This window comes from Brassica napus, chromosome A3 (assembly GCF_020379485.1).
Source record: "Brassica napus cultivar Da-Ae chromosome A3, Da-Ae, whole genome shotgun sequence".
Classification (NCBI taxonomy): domain Eukaryota; kingdom Viridiplantae; phylum Streptophyta; class Magnoliopsida; order Brassicales; family Brassicaceae; genus Brassica; species Brassica napus.
The window spans coordinates 5,590,433-5,613,893 of record NC_063436.1 but is presented as its reverse complement, the minus strand read 5'-3'; the positions used below and the strand labels follow the sequence as shown (position 1 = coordinate 5,613,893).

The 23,461-nt window shown below is 34.6% G+C and overlaps 3 protein-coding genes across 6 annotated transcripts; 2 read left to right on the top strand and 1 right to left on the bottom strand.

Moving 5' to 3' along the window:
* Window positions 1–3,443: 3,443 nt before the first annotated feature.
* On the bottom strand, window positions 3,444–5,350 carry LOC106387428 (putative 4-hydroxy-4-methyl-2-oxoglutarate aldolase 3). Of its 3 annotated transcripts, none has more exons than XM_048773131.1 (2): window positions 5,091–5,350; window positions 3,444–4,124 (listed from the first exon to the last, which is right to left on the bottom strand). In XM_048773131.1, exon 2 carries the CDS (start codon window positions 4,097–4,099, stop codon window positions 3,599–3,601), a length of 501 nt encoding a protein of 166 aa, XP_048629088.1. In that variant the 5' UTR covers window positions 4,100–4,124; window positions 5,091–5,350; the 3' UTR covers window positions 3,444–3,598. The 3 variants fall into 3 exon arrangements, with proteins under 3 accessions (XP_048629088.1, XP_013682744.2, XP_048629094.1); XM_013827290.3 differs by having other exon boundaries at window positions 3,444–4,119; window positions 5,091–5,245; XM_048773137.1 differs by lacking the exon at window positions 5,091–5,350 and adding an exon at window positions 4,804–4,988 and having other exon boundaries at window positions 3,444–4,119.
* Window positions 5,351–8,312: 2,962 nt separating this feature from the next.
* LOC111212586 (probable WRKY transcription factor 2) lies at window positions 8,313–11,770 on the top strand. 2 transcript variants are annotated; one of them, XM_048773125.1, is made up of 6 exons: window positions 8,371–8,471; window positions 8,703–8,888; window positions 9,503–9,881; window positions 9,955–10,814; window positions 10,879–11,037; window positions 11,129–11,770. In XM_048773125.1, exons 3-6 carry the CDS (start codon window positions 9,555–9,557, stop codon window positions 11,643–11,645), a joined length of 1,863 nt encoding a protein of 620 aa, XP_048629082.1. In that variant the 5' UTR covers window positions 8,371–8,471; window positions 8,703–8,888; window positions 9,503–9,554; the 3' UTR covers window positions 11,646–11,770. The 2 variants fall into 2 exon arrangements, with proteins under 2 accessions (XP_022569866.2, XP_048629082.1); XM_022714145.2 differs by having other exon boundaries at window positions 8,313–8,888.
* Window positions 11,771–13,106: 1,336 nt separating this feature from the next.
* LOC111197697 (peroxisome biogenesis protein 5-like) lies at window positions 13,107–18,390 on the top strand. The gene is made up of 15 exons (XM_022714139.2): window positions 13,107–13,379; window positions 13,526–13,654; window positions 13,754–13,886; window positions 14,154–14,347; window positions 14,730–14,987; window positions 15,287–15,406; window positions 15,688–15,849; window positions 16,184–16,365; window positions 16,751–16,985; window positions 17,057–17,141; window positions 17,249–17,358; window positions 17,449–17,673; window positions 17,767–17,832; window positions 17,927–18,021; window positions 18,103–18,390. The coding sequence occupies exons 1-15, from the start codon at window positions 13,260–13,262 to the stop codon at window positions 18,179–18,181; spliced, it is 2,193 nt and encodes a 730-aa protein (XP_022569860.1). The 5' UTR covers window positions 13,107–13,259; the 3' UTR covers window positions 18,182–18,390.
* The last annotated feature ends 5,071 nt before the right edge of the window (window positions 18,391–23,461 follow it).

The window sequence follows — 23,461 nt, the reverse complement described above, 5'->3', positions numbered from 1 at the left end:
TGTGTACTTAAAAGCATAATAATTAATAATCGACTAATTAAATCTCAATATAAGACAAAAACATAGATTATTTAAATTGCTTATTGTTGTAACTGGTTGACACAAACATATTTTGACTATTGGATGTCAATATAAGTTAGAACAAGTGACAAATTTTCTGTACATTAATCCACTCCTTGTGTTTGTTCTTGCCATGCTTTAATCTACAACTTGTTAATGGTACCAATATTTTGGCAAAGTATATATATATCCCTTTCACTTAATTTTTCTAGCATAGTTACTCACATACATAGACTATAAATAGCTTGCAGATACGATTTGTTATGTTCCAGAATTTTATAACAATGTGACACTTATAGTAAAAACAACAACCTGCTTTATATTTAACTTTTATCTGTTCTCCTCCACAAAGGATAATTCGGTTTTTCTTTTCTATCAGTTTCTGAATATGTATCGAACCAATATAATAAGAGTGCAATAATAGAATAATAATTATCTTTTTTTCTTCATTCGACATGTGGCAGAGTAAGAACTTTTGGCAATAATTTTCCCGCTTTTAATAAAATTTACTAGTGTTATTTCCCGTACTACGTACGGGCACTAATATGTAAAAAATATTTTTAGATATAATATGGAGAGTTTACAGGTAAACTAAATGTTATTTTTGAATATAAACCTAAGAAATTTTATTTTTGAGGTTTATCAGTGATAAACTTAAAACAAAATAAAACTTTGGTTTATATTTACCATTTTTCAATATAGACGCAAGATAATTGTATCGAGTCAAAAAAAAAGACGCTAGATAATTGTAAAATATTGAATTTTCTTTTTAAAAACCAGCAAATAAATTATTAGATATAAGAATTCAGAGAAAACATATATCTTGGAAAAACAGTAAAAATATTAACCTTATTTTCTAAATAATTGTGTCAGTATCACTTGTTATCTTTTATTTCTTCTCCATGTATATAAGAAAAGATAAGGAACAATATATAAGAAAAATAAAAATAGAATGTGTAGGTTATTTCTTAAGCAAACAAAAATAATATTCTATAAAATTGTAAAAGCATCTATAAACTAAGGATAATCATCCTGAGATTAGATATGAGAGTCTTTCTTTCTTGTCTTTCTTAAACCCCGATTTTTTGTCTTTCTAATAGCAAAACAAAAGAAGAAAAAGTTATAAATAGGTTGGAAGAGAGCTCAGTTCATGAAAAAAAAAATTGAGCATGGAGATTATAGACATTTTTAGTTTCACTAACCCGGACTATAACCTTCGTTTTTCCAACTTTGCATGGTAAGCCTATCAATCCACAACATGTTTATATTCCCTTTTTTTTTCTCTTTTCATTGAAAAAAATATCTTTGGAAGACTATTAATTCTTGTGCTACTGTTTGGCCAGAACTGTTTCGGTATGGATCTAGTAAGAATTGTAAATTTGGCAAGAAGAAATGAATTTAGATTTAGGACATCGTGAGTTAATTTTATCCAGTGAAAAATGCACAGTTTCAAAAATAGTGGGATCATGGGTGTAGTGGGAGAAATATTAGCATTTTTATTTTACATAGAAAAAAATCAGTTACTATACAAAACTGTTTTTTTGTCACGAAATACAAAACTGTTTTTCTTTTTAAGCATTTACAATTTTTCTTTTTTTTGGCATTTTTTTATATTTATTTTAATATTTTCCACATGTCAAAAATTTATTTGTTGAGTGACTTGTGCTTTAGTATATAAGGGATGCGTAAGTATATTCATTAAAAAGAATTATACAGATTACTAAGAATTGAAGATAAATCTATATCTATCTAATCCATTAAAAATCTAAGTACAAATTTAAATTACTCCTTAATTTTGCAAGTTATTTACACTCCTATGTCATTGATGTATTAATTGGATCTATATTTATGTTTTCTTTGTCTTTTTCGAATTAATAAATGTTCTATCCGAAATTAATTTTTTTAAACTGAAACAACGCCAAAAATATCAACTCAACGCCTCCGTAATATATACTTCCTCCTTTTATAAGTACATCATTGCTTTATTCTTCACTTCTTACTACTTGAACTTAAAAAAAACAGAGCAATTACCGGATTTTCAAAAATCGTTTTTATGTCATTTATAAACAAACATCAAAAGTTCAATGTTCATATTTTTCGTTAACACAATACCAACCAGACAAATCCATGTTACAAATTTAAGGTAATATTAACAATTGCAATAGAAAAGACTTCCTTCATAGTTTGACTATCACATTAATACACAACGATTATAAGTATAAACAACTATTTTTCACTAATTATACATAGTCATATCTGCACTTGCCGATCAATCAAGCTTAAATTTGAAACTACAATTTATAAAATCTTTAAAAATATACATGATTTTACTTGCAAGCAATATTAGTATTATTTAATGATTATCGGTATACAAAAATCTATTTTCCGCTTTAATACTTTCCATTTGCGGATGAATTAATTTATAATTTTCAAATATAATAACAAATATCTTTCAAAATAAATAACTACTATTTAAATAGCATTTTGGATCCTTATATTTTTCTACTTCATATACATATATTTAATCAAAAGATTTTGAAACCAAAATATTTGCAAACAAAATCATTTATCAACAACAATAATTATATTACATATTATAATTATCATATAATTAGTTACCACAATAAATTTATATTATATTATTTATACAAAACAAAAATTATTTATAAAAGCGAAACAAATTACCCGTGCGGTGGCACAAATCAAAGTTATATTATGCAATATAGTTAACTAATCTATTTTAGACTGTTTTACTTGTATACTACATTCAAGTCTTTATTTTTATTTTTTTGAACAACTCACTGATAAGTCCGATGTTTACTCGTTTGGAGTTGTTTGATTCGAAGTTCTCTGCGCTAGACCAGCTGTTGATCCGTTGCTTGTAAGAGAGCAAGTGAACTTAGCAGAGTGGACTATTGAGTGGCAAAAGAAGGGAATGCTAGATCAAATGGTTTATCCGAATATCGCTGATCAGATCAAACCGTGCTCGTTGAAGAAGTTTGCGGAAACTGCAGAGAAATGCTGTGCGGATTATGGTGTGGATAGACCAACGATAGGTGATGTTCTGTGGATCTTGGAACATGTGCTTCAGCTTCAAGAATTTGGACCAATGGACAAACACTGAAGAAGCTTGTGGAGATGTTAATGGCTCGGAGACGGCAAGGCAGGGTCCGTCTAGTGGCTCGAACACAGAGAGGGACAGTGGAGATGGGACTTCAGGTATAATCATAGTACCCAAGTGTTTATTTAAACTAATAGTATTAGCTTTACGGTTATACCAACTTTTCCTTAACCATTTGTCCCTTTCGGTCACATGATTCACATCTTCTAAAATTAAATAAAGCAGAGAAGTAGCAAAATAAATAAATATTGTAGCTCATTTCAAAAAGAACTAATAATAATTTTGTTATTATTATTATATAGTTCACAAATCTCACAAAATGGTTTTCTTTTTTAGAATATCAAACCGATTATTACAAATAAGTTCGAAATAAACCAGCAGTAGTCTCTTAGCACTTTAGCAGATGAACACTCTGACTCAGACGGAGAGTTCGGTCTTGGAGATCAAGATACCATCACTATCAGCATAAAGCCATTCCCCATCCCTGATCAAAGTCCCTCCAATATTAACCGGCACATTCTTCTCACCATGACCTTTCTTACTAGACTTCAACGGGTTAGAACCCAATGCCCTAACCCCAACATCGCAGTCATTGATCTCATCCACATCTCTAACGCATCCATTCACCACAATCCCCACCCACCCGTTGTTCTGAGCTAACTGTCCGAGGTTTCCTCCAACAAGCGCGCACCTCATGCTTCCACCACCGTCTATAACTAAGACTGCACCTTCTCCTTTTGTCTCTAGTTGGTTTCTGACTAGGACATTGTCTTCAAAGACCTTGAGTGTCACGATTGGTCCGGAGAAGCATCTTCTTTGGCCATAGATCTTGAAGATTGGGTGGAGGGCCCGTAGGTCTCCGTTTGATATTAGTTCTGCGTTACTGTCACACGCTTCTGCGGTTGCAAATGCAGCCATGTGAGATTGTTTCGTGTGTTCTGCACTGGAATCACAAGGGGCTAGAGTAAGTGGCTAAAAGAACGATGACAATAGTATAACAAAGAAAGCCTAGACAAGGGACGTTTCTTCTTTAACATGAACTCGAATGATTCAAAGGATGTATCATTTTTTACCAGAAAAAATATTACTAACACTAGATAAACGCACTTAAAAAGCAGATGACAATATTAACCATAAAGAACTATCTGTGAGTTCAAGATAAATGCGCCACAGCAGCGAACAAGATAAAATCAAAATATATTGTTTATAAACAAGATTCTTGTTAAACTCTTTGTATATAATATGGTGTTAAAACCAGACATGGAAGTAGTTAAGATTTAGATCAAATTCTCAGGTTCAAGAAAATAAAGCAAGACTCAAACTGCAAACAACTTACTAAATGCAATCCTCTATACGATTCCTAACAACTGACACTTCTATAATTAATTGCATTACATGCAGATGAATTGATGACTGTTTGTTAGACTCTTACGTCTAATACTATATGTTAAATACAAATGCCTTGCGGATTGTTTATGAGGATTGAGCACGAGGCTATTAACAACAACAAACAAAAAGATTATCTTCAAGGACTATATATTAAAACAAGAAAACAATGAAATCTCAAAAGTCAAATTCTTTTGGTTACAGTAGGAAGCTATTAATTTGAATAACATACTAACATGAACTATTTCTATTTTTGTCCAAAGAACACTGCTCCGTGGTTATACGGCGGGAAAGCTCCAAGTACACTCGTACCGCGGAAATATAACTAAATTTCACTACACAACAGCTAGTTCCGAACAATCCTTCCTAGAAAACAGAGTAGCAGACAAGACTTGTTTCTCAAGAGAAAAACACCAAACACTGAAACACTTCAAGTTCTTCAAATAAATAAAAAAAAAAACAAATCATAACATGGTTTCAACAAAACTATACAAGCAAAGGAAGAAGAAGAAAGAAAAATTACCAAAGAGATAGACAGAGAAGAGCTTCTAAAGTTTTGGACTTTCTACTACGGCTGAGTGATTTTTAAACGGTGATGCATACACAAGCAACGGGTAGAGATCAGCTTCCTCGTGTCAGGCTAATCCAACGCACTGAAAATCCTTATAGAAAGTTGTGCCACTACAGCCACTTGGGCTCCTATCGTGACTTTGTCGGTGCGGGTCTTTTACGTCGGGTCGGGTCATTTACCTTTTTCAAGTTGTTGACTTTTGGTTCGCTCATCCGACAGTCAGAACAAGTCAGTTAGGTCAACCAATATATATTTTATAATTTATTCAAGCATGTTGGGCTTAATGGGCTGAGTGTAAAATTTCAAAACCCATGTTTGGTCTTTCCATTAGTGTGGGTCCATATTACACTATGGGGCCTACTATAGACGTAAGAACTGACAAGAAATCAGAGCCGTCGATCCTCTGTGTCTGAAAGTTTGTTTTGCGGGCTCCCACTAGAGAGAGAAAGAATTACTCCACGCCAGTCGTGCTTCGGCTGTCACATGAGTGTTGTGTCACAGCGCTGTAACGTGATTATTTGAGGCTGTTAAAGGGAACAAAAGGAAAAAGAAAATAAAAACCATTAAAGGCTTGGTCAATGTCTCTTTTTGACCGGGTTTTTTGGAAAAACTGCCCACCCCATTTCCAATTAAATATTCAATTTAAGGTATAATTAAGATTTAAGAGTACTCTATAATTAAATCTAGTATTAAATGATTCTATTTTATTAATGTCTTCATAAACTGAAATACTCTAGTCTCTCTATATTTTTCTGAGACCGCAAGTTATGTAGCCCTTGACGTACGTTACTCATCCGTAGTTGATAGTAACGGTACTTAAAATTGTGTATTTAGGGTTTACGCAGACATAAATATTTAACGTATCTTGAATATACTATTTGTAAAGAATCTTTGTCGGGAGTTGTTTTGTTCGTTTGATGATTTTTCAGTTTTCATGATCCGTTTATCATCAGGTAGTATATCACATTTCATCTATTTTGAGTCATTTTTCTATGCAATAATGCAAGCAACCTCTAAATTTTACAATGTATCTTAAAAGTATCTCCTGGATATGTTTTAATTTAAGAGTATATGTTTCATCAAATCATATGCATGCATGTAAAATACCAATTAGAAAATAAAAGATCACATGCCTGATGCATGTATGAGAACATGTCAAATTCAAAACTAAACAGTTACACGTTTATTGATATAAGTCGAAAGATGTACGAGAACATGTCAATTTCAAAATGAAACAATTTCAAAATGTACGTCTTTAGTTTCATATACTACTAGTTTGAACTTCGACTAAACGATGATTTGTGTACTTAAAAGCATAATAATTAATAATCGACTAATTAAATCTCAATATAAGACAAAAACATAGATTATTTAAATTGCTTATTGTTGTAACTGGTTGACACAAACATATTTTGACTATTGGATGTCAATATAAGTTAGAACAAGTGACAAATTTTCTGTACATTAATCCACTCCTTGTGTTTGTTCTTGCCATGCTTTAATCTACAACTTGTTAATGGTACCAATATTTTGGCAAAGTATATATATATCCCTTTCACTTAATTTTTCTAGCATAGTTACTCACATACATAGACTATAAATAGCTTGCAGATACGATTTGTTATGTTCCAGAATTTTATAACAATGTGACACTTATAGTAAAAACAACAACCTGCTTTATATTTAACTTTTATCTGTTCTCCTCCACAAAGGATAATTCGGTTTTTCTTTTCTATCAGTTTCTGAATATGTATCGAACCAATATAATAAGAGTGCAATAATAGAATAATAATTATCTTTTTTTCTTCATTCGACATGTGGCAGAGTAAGAACTTTTGGCAATAATTTTCCCGCTTTTAATAAAATTTACTAGTGTTATTTCCCGTACTACGTACGGGCACTAATATGTAAAAAATATTTTTAGATATAATATGGAGAGTTTACAGGTAAACTAAATGTTATTTTTGAATATAAACCTAAGAAATTTTATTTTTGAGGTTTATCAGTGATAAACTTAAAACAAAATAAAACTTTGGTTTATATTTACCATTTTTCAATATAGACGCAAGATAATTGTATCGAGTCAAAAAAAAAGACGCTAGATAATTGTAAAATATTGAATTTTCTTTTTAAAAACCAGCAAATAAATTATTAGATATAAGAATTCAGAGAAAACATATATCTTGGAAAAACAGTAAAAATATTAACCTTATTTTCTAAATAATTGTGTCAGTATCACTTGTTATCTTTTATTTCTTCTCCATGTATATAAGAAAAGATAAGGAACAATATATAAGAAAAATAAAAATAGAATGTGTAGGTTATTTCTTAAGCAAACAAAAATAATATTCTATAAAATTGTAAAAGCATCTATAAACTAAGGATAATCATCCTGAGATTAGATATGAGAGTCTTTCTTTCTTGTCTTTCTTAAACCCCGATTTTTTGTCTTTCTAATAGCAAAACAAAAGAAGAAAAAGTTATAAATAGGTTGGAAGAGAGCTCAGTTCATGAAAAAAAAATTGAGCATGGAGATTATAGACATTTTTAGTTTCACTAACCCGGACTATAACCTTCGTTTTTCCAACTTTGCATGGTAAGCCTATCAATCCACAACATGTTTATATTCCCTTTTTTTTTCTCTTTTCATTGAAAAAAATATCTTTGGAAGACTATTAATTCTTGTGCTACTGTTTGGCCAGAACTGTTTCGGTATGGATCTAGTAAGAATTGTAAATTTGGCAAGAAGAAATGAATTTAGATTTAGGACATCGTGAGTTAATTTTATCCAGTGAAAAATGCACAGTTTCAAAAATAGTGGGATCATGGGTGTAGTGGGAGAAATATTAGCATTTTTATTTTACATAGAAAAAAATCAGTTACTATACAAAACTGTTTTTTTGTCACGAAATACAAAACTGTTTTTCTTTTTAAGCATTTACAATTTTTCTTTTTTTTGGCATTTTTTTATATTTATTTTAATATTTTCCACATGTCAAAAATTTATTTGTTGAGTGACTTGTGCTTTAGTATATAAGGGATTCCTATTAATAGCCAAACCCGAAAAAATGAAACTGGAATAGTAATAAATGTTAAAGATCACCTGCGCCACACCTCACCGCACATCAAACCGATTAGCCGACGATCTTATTCTCTCAACCTCGATTACTCCACGTGGCGTGTTGTTATAGGAAAATTCAGTAGACAGAAAACGTTTTGTGTAACACAAAATCACAAATAGCCATCTTCTTCACCATTTCTGCAAAAACTTTCATTCTTCCTCTTCCTTGTCTACCTTGTCTTCAGTAACAATCAGAAAACAAAGATCAAATGGTTTCATAATTCTCTCTTTGTCTCCTTTTTTGTCTTCCTCTTTTATATTAATTTTTATAAATTCAAAGCATAACAAACGCAAAGTTGATTTTTTATTATAATTTTCGTGTCGATGGAGAGAAAGTCACAGTGATTAATCTAATCATACTGTTGAAATCTTTGCTCTTTTGTCAAATATTCATCATCATTTTGTTTTGTGTAAACAAAAAAAAACATATCTTTCTCGTTTAGGAGAGAGAAAATCCTGAAGACGAAGGAGACAGGAAGAGGAACATATCTCTCGTAATCCACTGCTAAATTCGGATCCGGATCGGTTGGGTTTTTGTTTTTTTTTCGGTGTCCAGTTGGATGTTTGCGGCGGAACTAAAAGTTTTCGTTTGCGGCTGTGACTGTGGTTCGTCGTCTTCAATCAATCAGGTGAATGGTCTCACTCGTTTTTGCTTGTGCGATTTGAATTCCATGCGTTTTTAAAATGTTTTATCTTTAACTTTAAATCCTGGAATTTTAAATTGTTCTGTAAAAACAAACCATGATTTGCTTAAACACCTTCTAAGTATTTGCTAACCGTCTAGTTTTAGTTTATACTATAGTTTAACGTCGTCTTATTGCTTTGTTTCTCTTTTTTAATCTCCGTAATTCGATCATTTGTTGATTCAGTTTCCAAAAATTTCCTGAGATCCCAATAAGTAGATTAACGTGTGAAAGAGATTAAAAAAAATGTTACTATCTTAATTACTTACATTTTCTTGTCTTTTTATAAATTTTATTATTTTTGTCGACTCTGAAAAAGACAAGAGGTTTAAACTTAACTTTGAAAAATCTTTCTTGACCCAAAACAACATAAATGTGTATCTTACAGTAGTTTTTAACTTCACTGGTCCACTCCACTTACAATTGTCTCAAATACTGTTACTTAGCTTGATTAATGTATTTGTTTAATACTAGAAGTTGACTAAGTATATGATCATGTCTTCAATATATTATAAGGTTTGTGATTGTGACTGCCTTTTAAATCTCTTATAATGCTTCAGGACTTTCATCTCAGTTTGAGCAAAGACTCAGTCAACTTCCTATAGACCTTAAATGTCTGGTTTTGAAGAAACTGTTGCTGTAATGGGAGAGTGGGTGCCTTGTAATCCTAGCTCGAAACGTGTTCTTGAAAGAGAGTTATCTTTGAATCATGGTCAGGTTACTAGTAATAACAACAAGGATTCTTCACAGACCAACAACATTTCAGGAGGTGGCTTAAGAGAAAGAATCGCCGCTCGTGCTGGGTTCAACACTCCGAGGCTAAACACTGAGAATATCCGCTCTAACACCGACTCTTCTAGTCCTTGCTTAACCATCTCCTCTCCTGGCCTTAGCCCTGCAACACTCTTGGAGTCTCCTGTTTTCCTTTCTAACCCATTGGTAAGCTCCAAGTCGTTTCCTTATCTTGATGTTATAATGAAACATTTTATGAATAGCAATGTGACCTTTGTAGGCTCAACCGTCTCCAACTACAGGGAAGTTTCCATTTCTCCCGGGTGCCAACAGCAATGGCTTGTCTTCTTCTGCTGCTTCTGATAAAGAGAAAGACGAGTTTTTTGACGGCATTGGAGCATCATTCACATTCCATCCTGTTTCAACATCCTCTTCCTCTTTCTTCCAAAGCGCAACTGAGATGACGCCACTTGATTATGGTAACTACAACAACAGTCCTTCTCATCAGTCCCCAGAAGAAGATGTAAAACTCGGTTCTGAACAAAGTGGCTTGAAGAGGAAGTCATCTGATGCCACAACAATCACCAATGATCATCAAGAAGTGGAAGAAGGAGAAGGAGAAGAGCAAAGAGGTGGTGATTCGATGGTTGGTGGTGGTGCACCTGCAGAGGATGGATATAACTGGAGGAAGTACGGACAGAAGCTAGTGAAAGGAAGCGAGTATCCACGAAGCTATTACAAGTGCACAAACCCGAACTGTCAAGTGAAGAAGAAAGTGGAGAGATCAAGAGAAGGCCACATCACTGAGATTATATACAAAGGAGCTCATAATCACTCCAAGCCTCCACCTAACCGCCGCTCAGGAATGCAACTAGATGGAACTGAACAAGCTGAACAACAACAACAGGAGCAGAAGAGAGATAACACTCAACAACAAGTTGGAAGCATTGAGAACAATGGGGAAGAAGGAGGTCAGTATGAGTCAGGTGATGGTAATGGTGGTGTAATCATGGTGGATGCTTCGTCGACATTCTCTAATGATGAAGATGAAGATGATCGAGAAGGGACTCATGGGAGTGCTTCTTTGGGATATGATGGAGGTGGAGGAGGAGAAGGAGATGAATCGGAATCGAAAAGAAGGTTTTCTTTAAACACAGAATCATCAAATCCAAACATGCAGCTGTTCTGACTTTGGTTTTTTCAGGAAACTTGAAGCTTACGCAATTGAGATGAGTGGAGCAACGAGAGCTATACGTGAGCCAAGAGTCGTTGTGCAGACAACGAGTGATGTTGACATTCTTGACGATGGCTATCGCTGGAGAAAGTATGGTCAGAAAGTTGTCAAAGGAAATCCAAATCCAAGGTTCTTACAAAACTCTGTCAAGTGTTTATTGTCCCTAAAATAAAACACATTTGTCTCTTCGTTGTAATAAAAAACGTTTCTTTTTTTGTAGGAGTTACTACAAATGCACAGCTCCTGGATGTACAGTGAGAAAGCATGTAGAGAGAGCTTCTCATGATCTCAAATCCGTTATAACCACTTACGAAGGCAAACACGACCACGAGGTCCCTGCCGCACGTAACAGTAGCCACGGTGGCGGCGGTGGAAACGGTAACAGCGGCGTTTCAACCGCTCAAACTAATCATTACTCAGAGCCTCCACGTGGCAGGTTTGATAGACAGCTCAACCAGTCTCAGTTTGGACGTCCGTTTAGCTTCCAGCCTCATTTGGGTCCTCCTTCCGGTTTTGCGTTCGGTCTAGCACAAACCGGTTTGGGTAATCTTTCGATACCTGGTTTAGCGTTTGGTCAAGGGAAATTACCGGGTATGCTTCACCCGTCGTATATGAGTCAACCGGTTGGGATGAGTGAAGCGATGATGCAGAGAGGGATGGAGCCTAAGGTTGAACCGGGTTCGGAAACGGGACAATCGGTATATAACCAGATAATGAGTAGATTACCACAGATTTGAACATTTTACTCTCTTTTCTTTTGCATTTGGTTGATGCTTAAAATAACTTTTAATTTTCTGTTTCAAAATCTAAAAGTTATTGGTTTGAAACTTTGGGGAAGGTAAAGGCTGTTACCATTTTCATTCTTTTGTTCTTTTTTTTTATAATCTTTATAAATTATACAAGCTTGGAAGAGATAAGAAAAAAGAAAAGAAAAATAGTTCTATTTAGTGAGGCAAAACAAGTGTTTTCACAGATATTTTTTAGTAACAATAGAAACTTGTTTGGTCTCTGAATCTTTCTTGATGCTGTCTGAGTTGTAGACTCTCTCAGAGGCAAAAGGCGAAAAGAAATTCTGGAACCAACGGGATAAATCTTTTTTTTTTTTTTTAACGAGTGTTTCTGTCATACGCAATGTTGATTTTGTCGACCATCTTGTTCATGGTGCTGCAGGTTGAACAGAAAAAGAATTTGACAGATGAAACAGTCATAAGTACTGATTGACTAAAGATGATTGCAATGTTTATAAACATGGGCATGCCTATGACCCTGCTGTCAAATACTTGCTATAGGATGTTACAACGGTTTACCCTATGCCTAATGTATTTAGATTTATGCAAGATTTTTAGCATTGTGTATGTAAAACTGTTTGCGGTTGTTTTGTATGGTGAAGCCTTTTACCGTAATGGTAAAATTATTTAGCATGAACAATGTGATAGATATTATAATGGGTAACACAATTTGATAAATAATATAATGTGTAACATCACAATTTATTTGAATGAAAAAATGAATAAAATGATGAATGAAATTTCAGTTGAGAAAATGAATAAACGTATGAATTTCTGTTCAATACGTTCTTCATCAAATATTGGAGGAGGAATTTTTGCTTTATAATTTTTTCATTCATTAGAAAATTAGAAGAATAGTGTAGGACCCACATATCTCTAATTTGACAAAAATTTCAGCATAAATGGCATAAAATTTGAAGAATTGAAATTTCACCATTATTTTTCTCTAAAAGTGTGGTTACCAATTGAAACCAATATGTTAGACATTATCTTTTTATTTTAAAATATACTTTTTAGATCTAATCAAAAAATTTTAATTCATTTTTTATTTTATGACTAATTTATATATTTTACTCATTAAAAGTATAAATAACATTATTTACTCTAATTTTTAATACGAGAGTTCGAACGCAAAAAATCACAATAATATAGATAGATTCATATAAATTGGACAAAAGTTATTTGCAAATTGCAACAAAATGTTGAATTCTTTCACTTTTAATAAAAATAAAAATATTATTTGCAAATTGCAACATAATGCATATTAAAATATTGTTATTCACAAAAATACAGTTTTCACAATGGATAATAAAGTTAAATTGTTTTTCAAAAATATTAAAAAGAAATGCGTTGGTGAACCTAAAAATGTGTGTGGTGTGGATAATATATAAATAAATAAATATAATCGATAAACAAAGAAACACAAAAAAAGAAAATAATACACCGCCACGAGAGAAGGAACGATAGATTGCGATTTGGGAGGAGGTGATCAGAGGACGGAGGAACCAATTCTAATCAGTCTCGACGACGGTTATTGCGGCGGAGTGGTAATCACTTGACAGCATGGCGATGAGAGACCTCGTCAACGGCGGAGCTGCCTGCGCAGTTCCCGGCTCTTCTTCTTCTTCCAACCCCCTCGGTGCTCTCACCAACGCGCTACTTGGTTCCTCTTCCAAAACTCAGGTTTAGCTTCTTGATCCAGTTTCATGCTGAACAAAGTCGAATTCGAGATCGTATTCTTCAATTGAGGGGTTTAGATATTGTTTGTCCTTATCGCTAAAAGCGTTACGTAATCTCTGACTTTGATTTATGATTTTGGTGGGGGGCAGGAAAGGCTCAAGGAGATACCTAATGCCACCAGTTCAGGTCCCGGGCCTCAGTTTTACTCTCAGGACCAACACTTAAGCTCACTTCCTGGTTCTGAGTTAGATCAGCCTCTTCTCCAGCCTGGTGCTCAGGTTATTAATGTTATGCAAATTTTGACTCTTTTTGTTTTTTTAATAAAGTTGTAGCATTTACTGATTATATACCTTTCTGATGGGTCTGTTAATTATCAGGGAACAGAGTTCTTCCGTGGCTTTCGATCTGTAGATCAGAATGGTCTGGGTGCAGCTTGGGATGAAGTTCAGCGTGGTGGACCTATGCCTCCCATGGGACCTATGTATGAGCCTGTCCAGCCCACATTTGAAGGTTTCTGATCTTATTTCACTCTTACTTTTCCTATCATATGTATTTAGAGCCGGGTACAAAATGGATTGAGATTGTGGTTTTGATGTTGAATGAATGGTAACATCTTCAATCACAAAGTAAACATCTTTAGTTGTAGGAAGAAAAGCATGAACTGCATATGAGTTCCTTCAAATTCTCCCTGATGGCCGTCTCGTGTTTTGGCTTGTCATTGTTTATTGCTTTTGTCAAAGTGTGCTTGCTTGCTTAAAATTGTTTTCTCCATTGCAGGACCCCCTCAAAGAGTTTTGTCAAACTTTCTGCATTCATTTGTTGAGAGTAGCCGTGGTGGCATTCCCTTTCGTCCAGCACCTGTCCCTGTTCTGGGATTGTCACAAAGTGACAAACAATGCATACGTGATCGTAGTAGCATAATGGCCCGACATTTTTTTGCCGACAGGGGAGAAGAATTTATCAATTCTCAGGTTTGCTGTCTTGTCTGATAGTTTCCTGTAGCTGCATCATTGTGTTGTATGCCTTCAGCTTGGGTTTTAAGGGTCAAGTTTAGCTATACGATATGTGCTTAACGTTTTGGCGTTCTATCATTCATGTCGTCCCTCTTTAGCAATTTAAAATTAATTCAATATTATGATGAAGTGTAATAATGATATTCATAGTTATGTCCGGCTTCCTTGATCCTAAATTTGCTTTTAAATCTTACATTTTAGAATGAAAATGAGGGTCAGGGCTTTGGTTTAGAACCCTTGCTGTTGTGTTACTTTTACTTCTATTGCTCTATTTTTGTGTTGTTTGCAACTTCTTTTCTCAATTGTTGGCTGCTTATATTGTCCTCTGTTGTTTTTATAGGTAAATGCATTACTGTCGTCGTTAGATATCGATGATGGCATTCAAGCTAGAGGTCATATGCCTGGGAGATTTCGGGAGCTAGATGATTACTGGAATGAGTCTCAGGCTGTTACGAAGCCTGGTTTACATCCTGCGGATAGTTGGGCGACTGAATTTGACCAGCATCAGCATGGGATGAATCATGGGGGTCCTGACGCATGGGTCAACTCTTTTGAGCAACAGCATGGTGTGAATGGGTGGGCCACCGAGTTCGAGCAGGTACTTTCTCCTTCAATTGTCTGATATATTTTATTTGAATGTCCAAACCAGACTCATGTTTAACAAGCTTGCAGTTAGTATAACAGAATATCGAGGACTTATATTTTTGGTTGAGTATAGGCTTTGATTTGCTAGTTCCCATGGCATAGTTGTTCAAAAGCCTGAATCTGTTGCAACTTTTTTTGTGATATCATTCATCAGTGTTTGACTCGCGTTTAATTGGACAGCACCTTAGCTTTTCAGGTTCTGAAAACCGTTGAGTCTCACCTATTTCCTTTTTGGTTGAATTTTTTTTGAAGGGTCAATCTCAACTGATGTCAAACCAAATGAGAAGTATGAATATGCAAAATTTAGCTGCAATGGAGCAGACTCGTAAGCTTGCCCATACACTGTCTCAGGATGTCAATCCGAAATTTCAGGTTGGTGTAGAAATAAACTCCTTCATTTCCTTGATCATAGTTTCAGTAAGTAAGTTTGTAGTAGACTGTACTGTTGGACGACATCTGTTTTTTCTAGACTGTTCTGATCCCTTTTTTTTCCATTGCTGAGAACTTCTTGGGGCGATGTTTGGGCTTGTGCCCCAGAATTTGAACATCTCCGAAACTATCACAAAAATTGCTTTTGCATTTAAGGATGTTGTGCTGAGCAGTTCTCTTGGGATTTATCTAAAATCCTAGCAAAATGTGTTTGGTGAATGCAGAATTCAAGATTCCTTCAGTTTGTTTCTAAGATGAGCCGCGGTGAACTCATTATGGATGAGAATGAGGTCAAGCCTGGACCTGCCCCTGGGGACTGGGCTACTGAATATGAACAGCAGTATCTGGGGCCGCCAAGTTGGGCTGATCAATTTGCCAATGAGAAAGTATGTACTGGTTAATAAAGTATGTTTTTGCTTTAGGGTCTACTCGCTACTGTTAGCACGCTAGTGCAAATTGATTTAATGTTATTCCGTTCTTGCATAGCTTAGCTGTTGTTGTGGATCTCCTGCATTTTGTATTTTAGAAATGCAATGTAGTGGAAAGGCGGAGCGTAGATTTCTCTGTACACTTCTTTCCAGTAAAATGGTTCCTTATTACTTAGAGAATCTGATGTCTCTGACATGGTAGAAAGTTTAGCTACAACATATTGTCTCTTTTCCTTTCGATTATAAGCATCATCCTGCATCTAACGTAAGCTTTTTATTTTGGTGCGTGTAGCTTGCACGTGGACCAGAACAGTGGGCTGATGAGTTTGCTTCCGCTAACCGACAGCAAGAATCGGCTGAGGACCAATGGGTTAATGAGTTTTCAAAGTTGAATGTTGATGACTGGGTAGATGAATTTGCTGAAGGGCCCGCGGGTGGGAGTTCGGCTGATGCATGGGCAAATGCTTATGATGAGTAAGTTCATTATTATTTAATGGATCTTTTATAAGTTGTCTTTTTCTTTGTGCTTTGTGCGTTCACAAATTTTAAGAATCAACTAATTAAATGGTCCCTCTCCAATTCTATTTCTTAAATCATTTAAGTCGTTTATTCACTTCTCTCCTGTGCAATTTTCTCTGGTTTCTTGTTGTTTACGTAGACAGAAACTTCACAACTATGCAATTCCTTTTCTATAGCTAAGTTTTACGTTTCATTGTACAATTGATACTTTGCCTAGTTAGTCAAGGGTTATGTTTGATTACCTCCTTCTGTTTTTATCTATGGAGATCTTAACACAATGCTTAACCAACATGCATCTTCGGCTTTCAAGTCAATCTAACATAAGTCTTTCCCTCTCCAGGTTTCTTACTGAAAAAAATGCTGAAAAACAAAATAGTGGTGTATACGTCTTCTCTGACATGAATCCTTATGTGGGTCACCCTGAACCGATGAAAGAAGGGCAGGAATTGTTCCGCAAAGGACTTCTGAGTGAAGCAGCGCTTGCTCTAGAAGCTGAGGTTATGAAAAATCCTGAGAATGCTGAAGGTTGGAGATTACTTGGGGTTACACACGCAGAGAACGATGATGATCAACAGGTTACTAAGATTAATTTTGCCTGAACCGTTATTTACAGGGTTACTGAAATCTTTTAATATTGTGGATGCAGGCAATAGCTGCAATGATGCGGGCACAGGAGGCCGATCCCTCAAATCTAGAGGTGCTTCTGGCGCTTGGTGTGAGCCATACCAACGGTCAGTGCCTGAAATCTTGCAATATGTGTTTGTTGTGCGACATTATCTTGTTGCTCAATATGGCTACTCGTGGCCATACGCTAATATGTTGTACTCTGTAAATACAGAGTTGGAGCAAGCAACTGCTTTGAAGTACTTATACGGATGGCTGCGGAATCACCCTAAGTATGGATCAATCGCACCTCCAGAGCTTGCTGATTCCCTATACCATGCTGATGTAAGTGCCATTCCTCTTGTAAATTCTCCTCAGTCAAATCTCATCTCATAGTTGTATTGAAACACTATTCCTTCTCCAATGTATAAACAGATTGCTAGATTATTCACTGAAGCCTCTCAGATGAATCCTGAGGACGCCGATGTGCATATAGTGCTAGGTGTTCTCTTCAATCTGTCAAGGGAATTCGATAGAGCAATTACTTCCTTCCAAACAGCTTTACAGTTGAAACCAAACGATTATTCTCTTTGGAATAAGCTTGGCGCAACTCAAGCCAACAGCGTCCAGAGTGCTGATGCCATATCTGCTTATCAACAGGTAAACTATTCGATGTACAGAACTCAAAGCTACTCCAAAATTTCGTTGTGTCTCTTACTGTTTAACTTTCGTGTTCTGTTTCTCTACTGGCAGGCTCTGGATTTAAAACCTAATTATGTTCGTGCTTGGGCAAATATGGGGATCAGTTACGCAAACCAGGTTCGAGTTCTTGTAACTTTGTATCAGAAGCAAATGTTTGTACTGGAACTAACGTGAGTTTTGTATGCTATTGTGTAATTTCTAAATGTAACAGGGGATGTACAAAGAATCAATCCCTTATTATGTTCGTGCCCTTGCGATGAATCCTAAGGCAGATAACGCTTGGCAATACTTGAGGCTCTCGTTAAGGTATGTATTAAAGCTTCTGAACTAGAAAAATCTATTTATGTCGTTTGAAACTTTTCTAAGTTGTGTTAAAACTTTATGTAGCTGTGCGTCAAGACATGACCTAATCGAAGCTTGTGAGGCAAGGAATCTCGATCTCTTGCAGAAAGAGTTCCCGCTTTGAGTAGAGAAGCTAGACGATTCAGACCCTTGAAAGTCCGAGTGGTCCTTACCGGTTAAACAGTCGATTTCTTTTACGGGAACTTGAAAAAAAATAAGAAAAAGGATTTAATATTACATTCGTAATGTTGTAGATATACCAATACATGATTATGTAGAGGTAAATGTATAACACGAAGTGCTAATAATAATGCTTCAAGAGAAATCATTTCATTTTTGTGGTGTCCCGTTCTTCTGACTAATACAATTTTTACAGAAATGTACTGAGAAACAAAATGAAATGTGGTGGGATGTGAAGGTATCTGATCTGTCATTCCACTTCTAATTCGAATCCAGTGTAATGTTTAGTTTGAATAGTTGAGAAAAAAAATGAAAATAGCAGCTGTTTTTTAGTTGCGCTAATCATTGCTAGTCTTTGTCTTAAAAAGTGTACATGGGTGGACTAGCTAGTTACATATTTTGAACGCTATGCATGGGACCTAAATACACTAAAAACCTGAAAAAACGTGATGATTTAATAGGATCCTCTATGGACCTAAACCTAAAAGACCATAGAGGTAACAATCATCAAAAGGAAGAAGAAGGTAGTGGACCATAAACAATAACGAAAATATTAATTAGGGTGCATTTTTATATAAGATGTTAGATGTAGCTACGTAGACCTAGGATAAGCTAACAAGCTTGGCTTTTGAGTGGAATTGTGGAAAGAGACGTCCGTGTAGTATCCGAAAATGCGGTCCAGAACAATATGTTATCGTCTCAAGACCTAAGAAATTTTATAAATAATTACCACGTTCCCCTTTGAGAGAGCTGCATATATACATAGGTGAAGCATTCACCGAAATGTTATACGTTAAACATTGTAGGTTATACCAGTCAATTATTGAAAGTTAAAGCAGAGCTTCAGAAAAAAAAATGAGAATGATGACGCTTTCTTGAATTAACTTTCTTGCTTAAAGTTCACAAGGCTTACACATTGCTTTTTTTTTTTATACAGCGAACTAAAACTCTAATTGGTAATAACATATACACGTGCGTATGCCACCCAAGAAAATAGATTTTTTGGTGCAAATGTTACCAAGTTTTTCGTTTTACAAGAATTGTGGTTACAACTTACAAGAACCAAAAAAATTGAAAATGGTAATAAATTTTAACATTTTTACCAAAAACAAAAAAACTTACAAGAACCACTTATTACAAAGACAGTAGACTTTGTTGTTGAGTTTGAATGTTTGATGGGTATGTGCTCGATCGCTCGAGTTTGTAGACAGTAGTACTAAGACACTCCCATGCTTAAGCGTACCTACGACCACGAGTCACTTGCAATAAACACCACAATAGGCAATAGCTATACCGACACATATACATATGTTAAATTTTTTTGAACTTGAAAAGTTTAATATATAATCAACTGGAAATTAAACTTTAATTTCCAAGGAGATGAGTTTGGGTTTTAGACGGCTATTGAGCTAATACAAGTAAACGTAGAAAATCAAGAGCATACATGAGAAGATGCTTTGAAAAGCCATGTAGCCATTCGTTCTGTTAATTTACAAATTTTCTCTTACATTCTTCTATGTAACTGTAGATATTATGTTTTATCACACTTTTCAGACCAAACTTTAACCAGACTAACCAACCGATTGCGTACAGCCTAACAGAAGTAGCTGTCGCAATATAGCCAATGAAACGATCACTAGTACAGTAGTGTTACAGTATGGTTCTGAGTTCTGACCAACTCATCACGTGCTTCGTAGGGTTCTAACTATCTATACTCTATAGCCATCGCAGTCTCATTCTATACCTGTACACTATATAGCTAATGAGAGTACGTAGCTACAGTTCCTTAAATAAAAATTTCTTACTTTTATGACTGATGGATTTTTTTCAGCACGCAATTCAGTCGCACACACAAAAAATAGAATATAGTTTTCATATAAGTGGTTTCACTTTATCTGAGAAATGCGCATATATATTTGGTGAAGACTTTTTGTAGTGTCAATGATGGAAAAGAAACTTGGTTTTGAATCAATACAGTATTATACTATTATACATATAATCATTGGTTCATTTCACTGTGCTGTAAAGTGTCCTTTTAATATATAAAAGTTTCATGGTTTGATGAGGTCTAACTATATGGGGATTTATACCAAGGTTGAAGATATGGCTGCAATATGATGGACCAATCAAATTATACCTGGAATTACATGAATATACATTGGCTCAATATAAATTTATAATTTTTTTTAATATAAATATATATAATATATAATGTCGTCTTCGTGGCTAAGTTTCATTTGATGCAAGAATTTGGAACACTATCCCCTACATGGTACCAGAGTAGGACATATATTATTCCATAACTTATAACATTTTATTTCATATCATATTTCGATTCTTGCATAACATTGGCTCAATATAAATTTATAAAAAAAAATTAATATAAATATATATAATATATACTGTCGTCTTCGTGGCTAAGTTTCATTTGATGCAAGAATTTGGAACACTATCCCCTACATGGTACCAGAGTAGGACATATATTATTCCATAACTTATAACATTTTATTTCATATCATATTTCGATTCAATTTAGTTTGGAAATTAGTTTGAGTTTCCGGTCCCCCCCCCCCCCCCCCCCTCCCCCCTCTCACCTCTGGGAAATTAGTTTTAGTTGAAAGACACATTCATGTAACCACCACCCCCCCCCCCCCCCCCCCCCCCCCCCTCTCCCCCCCCCCTCCCTCTCACCTCTCGGAAATTAGTTTTAGCTGAAAGACACATGCATGTAGAATATTATAAACAGTATACTCTTGGTTAGGTTTGAGTTCAACTTCAGTTAGTTTGAGAGTCAATTTTCTTAGTCTCGTGGCTCATGTTAATTCGATTATCTTGCGGGTTATCTCATAAAATATAAAAGAATTCAAGAATTAAGATTTCTAAATTTGATTCTTAATTTTGGTGTCGTAGTCATTATATTCATAATCAATTTTTAATGTTTATCAAAATGTAGGCAGAAACTAAAAATAAATGTTTATAAACCTAGGCATTTTTTTTTTATTTTTTTTTGATCAAAAAAAAAACCTAGGCATTTTATTTCATTTAACCCATTTCAGTAGACCAGTCAATTGTGTGTCTAACCCATTAGGCTGTCATCAACGATCGATCTATTCAAAGAGCATAATCCGTTTCAAGAGTTATAGGATGTAGTGATAGACCTGACAGTTATGTGATGGTACAGCCAGACGAGGCTTGTTAGGGATCAGTCATGGATCTAAACCGGTCCACCACGTACGCCTTTGGTGTTCACACCTCAGAAAAACGAATCACTTGAGTTTGATGTGATAGATAGTCTTTTCCTTTTGATGTAATAAGAGCATCTTGATTAGTGAACTCCATGGGGAGTTCACACAGTTTTCGAAAAAAAAAAAATATTAAAATAAACAAAAGCAATGAACCTCCCTCTTAGAAGTTCACTGCACTGAACCCGGATCATCACTGTAGCGCGGGCCCCACGACACGTGGCGGCTCGCGATTGGTCCGGTTATAAATTTTTTTTTTTTTTTTTTTTAAAAACAAAAATCAAACAGAAAAAAAATAATAATAAAAAAATGCTTTGTGAACCCCTTCCAAGGGGTTCACTAATGCTGATGCTCTAACATATTTTATTTAATTTTAAAATAATTAACTAAAATGTTGGTTTAGTATGTTTTATTGGTGTTTTAAATCTTATGAAGAGGTGTTCCAAAAAAAAAAACTTATTAAGAGATTTGCAATACTGAATTTTTATTAGTATATAATATTAGAAAGTCGTTTAGTCCAGACCTCAATATTCTCTATAAATTTTCTCCTTTTGTTCGTATAACGTTATATATCCCATTTCACATTATCATCATTCACTTCACTGAAATTATATAGAATGGAACAGCCGTTCTCATGAAATAATGTTTAATGAAAGAAAGGGTTAAAAAAATTTTTCTTGGGTTGACAAAAAAGGTTTAATTTTTTTTATGTTAAATAGAGTTTAAAGCGCTTTCACTAAGTTTAAAGAATTTTTTTGGTATAGTTCCCCATGGATAAGTCTGTGTCATGCCAAAGTCATTAGAAGTGCTCACATAGGGCGGCTATACAATATTTTTAAAGCAAAAAAATTGGTGGAAGCAAGTTGGGATTCGGACCATCGATTGAAAAGAGGACATTGACAACTCTTAAATCACTCTATATAGGTGTAATAAAGAACCATTTCATCATCTAAAACCTCCATACGAAGTCAAAGGTCCATTTTCTGTAAAAGTTGTTTATCCCAAGTCGCTTTAGTTTTTTTTAGGTATTGATATGTACCTATGGACGTTGCGTATATGGGCGCGATTAAAGTTTTTATCCAAACCGGAAAGTCAGTTGGTTACGGCATCGATCCATAGCTCTTGCGACTCATAAGATTAGTGATCTTTCATCTTATAAAGTGTCTTTATTTTCCATTTAAGGCATCAAACCAACAAAAAAAAATAATTCAATGTCCGATCTAAATCTAAAAAGCGAGATGATATAAAAGGTATATTTACTAGTTAAAAACGCAAATTATTTTCTACATGACAACGCAAAACAAAGTACTATATCACTCGATCCATCTGAAGATTAACTGGAAAGCGAACATAGACACAAGTTACACCAAACCAGAGTTTCTAAAGTACGAAATATTTAAAGAAACATGACCCACGATTTAAAGAAACAGCGAATGCAAACTGTCTTCTATAATTGATTTAGAACCTGTAATATGAACATGCAACGATGTTGAAGCTGTGAGAGGCGAAAAGGGTTTATATGGAGACAAAAACTAAAACTAGCTAGAGAGTAAATAAGTCTAATCTGAAGGTATGAGATCAAGAAGTCGCAAATCGCAAAGTAGCGTTCGTGACAAAAGTTATGATTATCAAGCTAAATAAACTACATATTATAAATTCAAAAACCAAAGACAGTTAACTATATATAGTCTATGGATGTAAACTATCAACCACCAGGGCACCACATATACCATTCAAAACCTTTATAACTCAAACTTTCTTATTTTTGATAAACAATCTTTTCGTTAGTCGTCCAATCAAAGAAGAAACAATGAAACTCACTCTACTTTAATTAGGTTCTGCCATAACAATATAAAGAGATGATTTAGGGAGATGTTATAAAAAAAAGAGAGATGATTTAGAGTACGTTTCATTCAGTTTTTGTTATAAATTCACATTTTGCGAAAACAATTGTATATATAGTGTGAAATGCAGCTAAGATC

Excerpts from the sequence above, each read along its gene's own strand:
- LOC111197697 (XM_022714139.2), top strand. The coding sequence starts at position 13,260 with ATGGCGATGAGAGACCTCGTCAACGGCGGAGCTGCCTGCGCAGTTCCC. Across the intron at positions 13,655-13,753 it reads TTCTCCAGCCTGGTGCTCAG|GGAACAGAGTTCTTCCGTGG; the intron begins GTTATTAATGTT and ends GTTAATTATCAG. Across the intron at positions 14,348-14,729 it reads AAGAATTTATCAATTCTCAG|GTAAATGCATTACTGTCGTC; the intron begins GTTTGCTGTCTT and ends TTGTTTTTATAG.
- LOC111212586 (XM_022714145.2), top strand. The coding sequence starts at position 9,555 with ATGTCTGGTTTTGAAGAAACTGTTGCTGTAATGGGAGAGTGGGTGCCT. Across the intron at positions 10,815-10,878 it reads GAATCGGAATCGAAAAGAAG|GAAACTTGAAGCTTACGCAA; the intron begins GTTTTCTTTAAA and ends TGGTTTTTTCAG. Across the intron at positions 11,038-11,128 it reads AAAGGAAATCCAAATCCAAG|GAGTTACTACAAATGCACAG; the intron begins GTTCTTACAAAA and ends CTTTTTTTGTAG.
- LOC106387428 (XM_048773131.1), bottom strand. The coding sequence starts at position 4,099 with ATGGCTGCATTTGCAACCGCAGAAGCGTGTGACAGTAACGCAGAACTA.